The 10,295-nt window shown below is 32.2% G+C and overlaps 1 protein-coding gene across 1 annotated transcript; it reads left to right on the top strand.

Moving 5' to 3' along the window:
- Window positions 1-8,468: 8,468 nt before the first annotated feature.
- Window positions 8,469-10,012, top strand: LOC127107435 (kinesin-like protein KIN-12B). Its single transcript, XM_051044719.1, has 7 exons — window positions 8,469-8,759; window positions 8,842-8,979; window positions 9,067-9,150; window positions 9,433-9,558; window positions 9,645-9,704; window positions 9,789-9,842; window positions 9,929-10,012. The coding sequence occupies exons 1-7, from the start codon at window positions 8,472-8,474 to the stop codon at window positions 10,010-10,012; spliced, it is 834 nt and encodes a 277-aa protein (XP_050900676.1). The 5' UTR covers window positions 8,469-8,471.
- The last annotated feature ends 283 nt before the right edge of the window (window positions 10,013-10,295 follow it).

Genomic DNA, 10,295 nt, shown 5'->3' with positions numbered 1-10,295 from the left:
TGAGTGAAACCCCTTGCAGATCTTGCCTTGTATCTCTTCGACGTTGCTCATTTGATTCCTTCCTTAACTTTCAAAATCCACTTACAATTGACTAACCTGGCTCCAGTAGGTTTCTTGATCAACTTTGAAGTGTGGTTATCATGAAAAGACTTCATCTCATCATCCATCGCCTCCAGCCATTCAATCTTATTTCAACTCCTCATAACTTCCTTATAGTCTCTAGGTTCTTCATCTAGAACCTCACTTGTAGATATTAAGGCATAAGTTATGAGATATGCATACCCAAGTATTTGAGGTGGCAAGGTGACTCTTCTCGGTCTATCTCTTGCCAATAGGTAGTCATCGACATTTTCCTCAACTTCCTCAGTATCTTCAGCATCTTGTGTTTCTTCTTTGACTTGATCTGGTATACGCAATTCAACATCGACATGTTTCACCTCAACATGCTCCACCTCAACATGAATTTATTCTTGTTCCATCACTTCTTCAGATATACGTGCATTTTGACTAAAGTCATCAGTTTTCTTGAAAGCCATTTCAGCTTCATTGAAAATTACATATTGACTGGTGATACACCTCTTGTGACCTGGATTTAGGCACCATAGCGTATAAGCTTTGACTCCTTCAAGGTATCCCATGAACATGCATCTCAGAGCTCTAGGTTCGACCTTGTCTTGCCTAGTGTGAGCATAAGCTATGTAGCTAAATACTCTAAGTTTATCGATATCTGGTGGATTTTTTGACCAAACTTCTTCAGGTGTCTTCATATCTAACACAGTCGAAGGATATTTTTTTATCAGATATGTTACTGTCAAAACAGCCTCTGCCCAAAACACGGTTTTTTTAACCCAGCACTAGTCAATATGCATCTAACTCTTTTCAGAATAGTTCGATTAAACCATTCAGTCAAACCATTTTATTAGGGAGTACCTGCAGTAGTTTTGTGTCTTGCAATACCAATGGTTGCACAAAAACTATCAAACACCTCATTACAAAATTCAAGGCCATTGTCGGTTCAACCTCTTGACCTTTCTGCGAGTTTTATTTTCAAATAGAGTCTTCCAACTTTTGAAGTTCTCAAAAGTTTCATCCTTAGTCTTCTGAATAAATACCCATAACTTTCTGGAACAATCATCAACCATGAATAGAAAATACCTTGCTCCTGAATGTGATGGACACCTTGTAGGCCCCCAAAGATCAGCATGGATATAATCAAGAGATCCATGTGTTCTTTGTTTGTCTTTATTGAACTTCACTCTGCAAGATTTTCCAAGTACATAGGGTTCACAAAAATTCAGTTTTTCGAATTTGTCTCCACCAAGTAGATTTTGTTTCCCCAATTCGACCAGACCCCTTTCACTGACATGGTGATGCGGTCAATAACTTGATGCGGGGTTCGCAAGTATACGAACGCGTCAGAGTAATATAAAAGATTGTCGAATCCACAGAGACCAAGCGTCAATCTATCGTTATCTATTATTATGGTGTTTATCAAAGGCAATCGAAATAGGTGTTTTTGTAGTGTGCAATGAAGAGTAAAGTTTTGAAATAAATTTAATTAATAAAGACAGGGTTGAATGTAATTCTCGTAATTAATTAATAATCCAAGTACTTGCTAGTAGAGCTACTTATGGGCAGTGTTTCCTACTTTGAAAAGAACTAATTTAACAGGAACTGTCGCTTTCGCATATTCAGAACCAAGTTGTACTCCCTAATCAAACCCTCGTATTGTCACTTATAAAAAGGTGCGCATTACGTTAGAGTAACAAACCTATTTTTAAGAAATATAGTATCTCGACTAAGTTGAAAAGTATTATAACCTGGATTTCTTAACCAAAAGAGGTTCTCGCGAACCAGACTCTAAACTTATAAACGCGTCCGAAAATAGTTTTAAAATCTTTTTTCTTCTTAATGTTAAAATCTCCTAATGAACTAAACAAAGCGCTTTCGTTGTTTTTGAAATAGTTAAAAACAATTAAGTTTAAAAAGACGTTGGACGGCTTTCGATCTTACCCAACGGACTTGAAGTGCGGGAAAACTTAAGTTGAAAGTTAAAATAGCCCTTAAGTGTTTCTACGAACAATTGTACGGATTATCGGTTCAATAACGATCCTTACATTCTAACCTTATAAATTTAGTTAGACATGGTAAAGTAAAAGTGCATTAATTTAAATAAAAGTAGTGCGAGTGCGGAAAGTAAATAAAAGTAGTGTGAGTGCGGAAAGTAAATAAAAGTAGTGCGAGTGCGAGGAAATAAATGAAGGTAAAGCGAGTGCGAGAAATAAATAAAAGTAAAGCGAGTGCGAGAAATAAATAAAAGTAAAGCGAGTGCGAGGAAATAAATAAAATAAAGCGAGTGCGAGGAAATAAATAAAATAAAGCGAGTGCGGGAAATAAATAAAATAAAGCGAGTGCGGGAAAATAAATAAGATAAAGACAAGTAATAAAAATCTGCTCCAATCGGAGGGTTGAATAAATTGCAATGCGGAAATGAAAATGGCGGCAGGATTAACTTCCTTCCAAAGTGCTCCAAACTCGATTACAGACTATATCACAGAATCAATTACACAATTGTGGTAACACTCCAATGCGAAGCGATTACCACTTTATAAAACTGAATATATGCCTAAGTGAAACAAAGTTTCTCTGAGTTTGCCTCTGCTCTAAGTTTGGATGCCTGTAAAAGTGAATTCGAGTTTCTATTTATAAGCAAGTAAAAAGATGGAAATGACTTGGATGCCCTTCAACTTGAAAATGGGAGGAAAACTGTTTTCCTCTTGTGGCGCCCGCTACAAGGCCATAGCGCCCGCCACAAGGCCAAAGTGAGGCGCCTTAGTGGATGTAGTGGAGAACGTGGGAGTTGAGGGAAGTTGAGCTTGGACACGTCATGGCAGGGTCTGTGGCGCTCGCCATTGGGTAGGCCATAAGTACAAAATGCTGATTTTTAGGGTTTTTGGCTCATTTTCGCTCCTTTTCTCGATCGGGGCTCCGATTAAAGTAAAAACCTGAAAACAAAGGAAAACATAGCAATAACACAATAAAATGATAATAAAACAACTAGAATGCATCTAAAATCGGAGTCGAAAATACGGTAAATTTCAGTGTTATCACATGGCCCAATCTCATGTGCCAAATTTCTGTCTTCGACAAAGGTTTCGTGGATGCAACATCTGCACAACCAGTGAGAACTTCAGCCTCAACGATATACAAGCCTTGTTTCTTCAGGCCTCTTCAGACTTCCTTCGACCCCTTCATGACTTTTAGAATACTTTTCTCTTTTAGAAAACATATTCTTTCTTATGTGGGTTACATTTCCTAAACTTCACTAAAATTTTATCTCAGTGCTTTAGACCATTTCTCTTTATGTATTTGTTGTAGCATTTGACAAACAAACACATCAATTCATCCTTTGAAGAATCTTCATCGCTACTATCTTCATCTTCCTCTAGCTTGACCTTAAAAGTGAAGGCCTTCTAGGAGATGCTTCTCTTTTTTTTAAATATTTTATTTCTTTTTCATATTAGCTTCACTTACTTTGAGCCTTTCCAACTCGTGTCCATGTTCAATAAGCTTTCCAAAAAGGTAGATATGACTAGTGTTTTCAAATTGCAGGACTCTTTTACGGTAGTCATCTTCGATTTCCATTGTGTGCACATAAAAGTAAGTCAATATTCTCTAGATTATCAATGATCTTGTGAAGTTTTTTCACTTGCGCTACTATGAATTTGTTCTTTATCATTTGAAATGAGCAGAGTTGTTGTTTCAAACACAACCTATGAGCAAAAACGTTGGTCATATGCAATGATTCAAGCTTTGTAAAATCGAAGCCATATGTAATGATTAAAACTTTATCCATATGGCACAAGATAATGCAAATCTACAATAGGAATGAAAAAGATAAAACATGAGTATACCATGAACTTCTTGATCCAGCTCGATCAAACCAATCTCCTTTGCGGGGAAATAACAATTCTCTGATTTACTATACTTCTAAAAGTTATTAGTAAAGATTATAAACAAGTTATAAGAAGAAGAAAAAAAGTTGTCAAGAACTAACTCTATCCAAGTATTTTTCAATCTCTCAAACTTTTTATATATGAAATACACAAATATCATAATGGACAAGATATTCAAGTTCGATTCACAAACTAGCTCAAGTCCTTCATGAGCCAAACAAACTGATAACCAACTAAATCATTGACCATTGACCAAGTCGATTTGGCGCTACCTTTTGACCAAATGTCAACCGCAGCGGAAAAAAGTTCTCCTCCTGATCATTTGAGTTTTGGATGCATACTTTCACATATTATGTATGATAGTTTATGCTTAGCCATTTGAAATTAAACCATAACCATTACCATTTTAAAGGACACAATTTATTATTGAAAATTAAAAGAATACAAAAATGCTTGTGTTGTATAAGCATATATTTGCACTTTATCAACACACTTCTGAACCAAAACCAAATCCGTCAAAGCCTTTGACAAGCCCATAACCAAAAAAGTATGGCATTCAACGCAGAAATCCTAAATATTCCCTACCCTTAATTGAAAGATTATATTCCCACGAAAAGGGAACTTAGCATTGAGACCAATTGATTGAAAGGAACGAAGAATGGAGACCAATGAAGTTTGATATATTCTAAAATGCCCGACCCAAATAAGTTGAAAGGAAATTATTATTTTACTCAATGTTGAAAGGAAATTATATTAATAAGTATACATATAAAAAAGTTTCTTTGATAAAATAGCATCAATAGATACAACATGGGTTTGCCCCTTCGGAAAGGAATAACTATCAATCAATTCCTCCAAAGGCTAGTCATGAATAGTAAGTCAAATTAAAATATTGGTGATCAATGAGGGAAAGCATCATATTTTTCCACTAACCAACTTTTCAAGCTATAAAATAGAAGCAATGCATAACATATTATAGCAACATAGAGCATGCATTGGTTAGTAATGTTTACGTTGATTTATGGTCAAAGAGTCTTTCATGGAGAGGTTGAAAGTGAGATGAAGCCAAGGATGACTTGCCGGCATATTTACTAAGTGCGGAATTCAAGACTCGAGAGATAATTAGTTAGGTTTATTTTTCGGCAGGTCATCCTTCGGCTATATTTAACTTTCTTCCTCTCATGTAAGACACTTGTGACCTTTACTCGTAACGTTGCTGAAAAATTTGAGACATTGTTTGAGTCAAGTAAAGAAAATTTATGAATTTGATTAATATTTCATTCCTTAGATCCCACTAACTAGCATGTTTTATTGATGTAATTACACCATCCATAAACTATAAAATTCTTTTAAGATTTTTTTTGTTTCTTTAATAATATATTTTAAAAAAAATTCAATTGTATTAATTTTTTATTTATGTATCCACTAATTATTTTATATTTTTCAACAATTAACTCAAAATGATATGATGAAAGCGTTAACTAGTTCTCTCTTTACGAATATTTTTTTAAAAACATTAATAAATGTAATACTATTACTATCAACTAGGGAGTAGTAACAATATGTTTAGTGCAAATATTAAATGAGACGGCTAAGTATTTAAATATAATATAAACTCTACCAATTTTTTTTTATGTAAACCTAGTTAATTTACATTTGCTTCTAGTTATATATATATGGAGGTTGTTAGAATATATGATCCTATTTAAGATATCTCTTTTGATTATTTATCTTATTTCTTATTTTGTTGTGTCAAATAGCCTATATGCTCTAAATTGATAACAATGTTAAGCTACCCATCACTTCTCTCTTATCTACCTTCATTACTTTGTTCCTTACCTGATATGGTATGTGGCATGAGATTTCTATTTTTTATTTAAAATTTACTTATTGACATAAGTACTTATAAGATTATTTATGAGAATTTCTAAAAATTATTTATGGCATCTTATAAACTTTTATTTATTTATTTATTTTTAGAAACTCTTCAAGGTAGTGGACAAGTGCCTGTGCAAACTAGCTATAAAATTAAATTTTTATCTGAAAGAAAACTTTCTTGGGAAGTAAAACGCTTTAGAGCATTTCCTCTACAACTCTAGAGCTTTCCTAAGTTAATTCATATTTGTATAAACGAGGAAGAAAGAAGGAGAGGAAGAAAGAAATGAGTCAATATGAGCAATGGATTAAAAATAGGATATGGTGACAATACATCTTAAAGGTGGATTATTAAGATACTAGTTCATTTATTATTGAATTTAACTATTTGTAACTCTTTGTTGTGAGATTATTTCTGGTCATCAATTAGTCGCTGCTGTTAGTTATAATAGTTAGGTTAGTTACTATGAATTATTTTTGAAAAAAAACTAATACCTATGAGATTTTAGTCATCCGTTTTTTTATATATTCACGAAATTGATCATTTATTTTTAAATTTAAATAATTTTGTCTATATTTAATTAGGCCTTAAATTTAAATAGTTTTATCTATATTTAATTAAACCTAAAATTAATGAAAAGTTACATATTTAATATATGTTTGTCTGTATTTTATAGGACCCATCTATTTGGGAGATGGAAACAACCAGAGCAACATCTTTTAACCAAGATTCAATCATCAGAACTTCAGAATTTGTGTTTCAATTTTACTCTTTGATCAGAACAAATGTTATTGGTTGCTCTAATGGATACCTTCAATAAGTTAATTGATTCTTAAAATAAATCTTTTGTTATTAATTTTTAGTAAAAAATTCGTGTGTTCGTATGGATATCACAAAATCATAATAAATGTTATATATATATATATATATATATATATATATATATATATATATATATATATATATATATATATATATATATATATATATATATATATATATATATATATATATATATATATATATATATAGATAATGATAACTTGTGTCCCAAGGACACAAGTTAAGACATAAATATAGAAACAAATTCTTGAAAATAGTGTATTGAATTTATTAGAAATTTATAATTAATAATTTTATTTATTTATTCAAAATAAATTTTTTATTTGTGGATTTCTTAACATATGTTCTTGGGACACAAGTTATCATTATCCTATATATATATATATATATATATATATATATATATATATATATATATATATATAAAAGTGTGAAAGAATTTTTAAAGCGTATCATTAATTTTTACATATTAAACTTAATTAATAATATTTAAAAGTTATTCATTTTTTTATTTGTATTGATTTTAAAATAATTAATAATCGATATTCTTAAATTGATAGTCTTAAATTTTCACACTTCCTATATATTAATTTATACCTCAAATAATTAATAAAAGAAATGAAACGTTCGCATTCGGCTACTTAAAACAACTCAATTCAAGTAGTAAATGTAAAATAAGTCTCGGATTCTTTTTTCTCTTTCTTAAAATTTTGTATCTTTCTTTTTCTTAAAATTTTATATTTCGCACAAGGTCGAACGCACACAGGGAATTGAAGAATGAATGGTCAGCGAAAATCTTGTTACGGATAAATTTCGAATGATAATCTGTTAGGGCTGAGGTAACAACTTATGTTTTGTTTAAGATTTACAAGTGTAATGTGTTTTCTGAAATTCCAATGCATGTTGTTTTAGAGTTTCGAAGTGTATTTGATTAGAGAATATATATATATATATATATATATATATATATATATATATATATATATATATATATATATATATATATATATATATATATATATATATATATATATATATTAGAATTTGTAAAAATTTAGTAATCTGGTTTTCTAATTTCTAAGACGTGTTTTGATTTTTCACAAAAACTTTTTTTTCACAATATTATTTTATTACAAATTACATTTTGTAACGAGTTTCCAAAAATCCCAATATTTATTGTTTTAGAAATGGAAATTATGTTTTCTTTATACACTACATAATAGGGTTCGTAAAGATTAGATCATATTACAATTGATGGTTTTTATAAAATATAGTATTCTAAAATCACAATTTGTATTTGGGTATTCAGAATTTAAAATTTGTAGAAATTATGGTTTTAAACAAGACAACATTTCAACAACACAATTCTTAAGAGGATCAATACTATGCGGTGGATCGATCAATGACTCAAATGTATAACAAGGAAACCAACGATTCTGGGGTTAGATGGACAAGGATGTAGCTGTGAACACTACGCCAAAAAGGTTTTTTAACAGCGCATCTTAGACAGCGCTTTTAAAAGAAAGCGCTGTCTAAGGTTAAAATAAAAATAAAACACGGAAAATGTTCTAAAAAAATAATGAAAGCGCTGTCTAAGGGGGGGTCTTAGACAACGCTTTTAGAAAGCGCTGTCTAAGACCCCCCCTTAGACAGCGCTTTTAGAAAGCGCTTTTAAATATAGACCTTAGTCAGCGCTTTTGAGAAAGCGCTGTTTAAAGTCTTTCAATTAAAAAAAAATTAAAACCAAAAGCGCTGTCTAAGGTGGGGGTTTAGAAAGCGCTTTTGGAAAGCACTTCATGCTTCCAAGAAACCCAATAGCGAGGGACACAGCAGAGCTTCCATCTTCATCAAGCCCTAGCAGCTCCGCCAAAACCAGACCCTCTTCTCGCAAACACAAACCCTCCAAAGAAAACGATCCTCCTTCAGATCACAACATCATCGTCCCTTACTCCCCCTCCCATGTCAAATCCAAGAGTCCGTTACCACCAAGACCTCCTTCTTCCAACCCTCTCAAACGCAAACTTGCTCTCGACACCATCGCCGCCGAAAATTCACTCCCGGCAACTACCGATTCCGGCGTTAAGGTTTTTCTCATCCATTTAGGGTTTTTAGATCTTGTTAATTTATTATCCGGTTTCTTATTTTGTATCTGTGTGTGTTGTGTAGGTTATTGTGAGGATGAGGCCGTTGCGGAAGGATAAGGACGAAGGAGATCCTATAGTTCAGAAGATTTCTGGTGATTCGTTATCAATTAATGGTCGTACTTTCACCTTTGATTCTGTTGCTGATGTTGAAGCTACTCAGGTATGGTTTCTATTTTTGTTTCTGCTCAAACTGTTTTTGAGTTACTTCATTTCTACTGTGCTTGAATTTTCTGATCCTGTTTTTCAGCTTGACATTTTTGAGCATGTTGGGGTTCCTTTGGTGGAGAATTGTTTGGCTGGTTTCAATAGTTCTGTCTTTGCTTATGGACAGGTTTCCTTTTTCTCACTATTAACATTTACTTGCTTAATTTGCTTCATTTCTCATAGTGTTGTTCTTGTTAGGTATTAACATTTGGTATTTTGGTTGCTTATTTTGCTGCATTTCTCATAGTGCTGTTCCTGCTAGATATTAACATTTAGTTGCTTATTTTGCTGCATTTCTCATAGTGTTGTTTCTGTTAGATATTAACATTTAGTTGCTTATTTTGCTGCATTTCTCATAATGTGTTCCTGTTAGATTTGATGTTTTATGTATTCTATTTGAAATTGTTAGACGGGGAGTGGGAAAACGTATACTATGTGGGGTCCTGCCAATTCTTTGGCTGAAGAAAATGTAGCAAAAGAGCAACAAGGACTTACACCCCGTGTTTTTGAGAGACTGTTTGCGCGCATAAAGGAAGTAAGAGTTCAGTTCTATTCCTAATTAAATTATTTGAAGACCTCTTGAAGTGTTTTGGGTTGTTTACAGTTTTATTTACTGCACAGGAGCAAACAAAGCATTCTGATCAACAGCTCAATTATCAGTGCAACTGCTCTTTTCTTGAGGTTGGTTGTTTATCTATTTCTTTCAATGTTCCTGATCTTAACTTTGTCATTTTAGTCTGCATAATAACACAATGTTTTTGCCAGATATACAATGAACAGGTCACAGATCTGTTGGATCCGAGTCAAAGGAACCTTCAGGTAGAACCTAAGCATTAAAGGTTTTATTTATTGTTTATCATGTTTCACTGCTTTATACCGGAACTGATTTGTTATCCTTTATTCAGATTAGAGAAGATGTCAAATCAGGTGTGTATGTTGAGAATCTTACAGAGAATCAAGTGTCTACAATGGAGGATGTTACTCAGTAAGAAGTACACGGAAACATACGATTGTGATCGAGTTGAAGAGATTGTAGACGCACATGGTTGCTTTGATTATAAGTTATATCTGATAATGCATGATTTCTTTATTTTTTTGTTTTCAATTGCTTTGATTATAAGTTATATCTGATAATGCATGATTTCGTTATATTTTTGTTTTCAATTGCTTTGATTATAAGTTATATCTGATAATGCATGCTTTCTTTATTTTTTTGTTTTCAATTGCTTTGATTATAAGTTATATTTGATATTTGATGGTTTCCTTGGTTTA

Source organism: Lathyrus oleraceus, chromosome 1, assembly GCF_024323335.1.
Source record: "Lathyrus oleraceus cultivar Zhongwan6 chromosome 1, CAAS_Psat_ZW6_1.0, whole genome shotgun sequence".
Taxonomy (NCBI): Eukaryota; Viridiplantae; Streptophyta; class Magnoliopsida; order Fabales; family Fabaceae; genus Lathyrus; species Lathyrus oleraceus.
The sequence above is the reverse complement of the archived record's forward strand: the minus strand, read 5'-3'. Positions and strand labels throughout refer to the sequence as shown.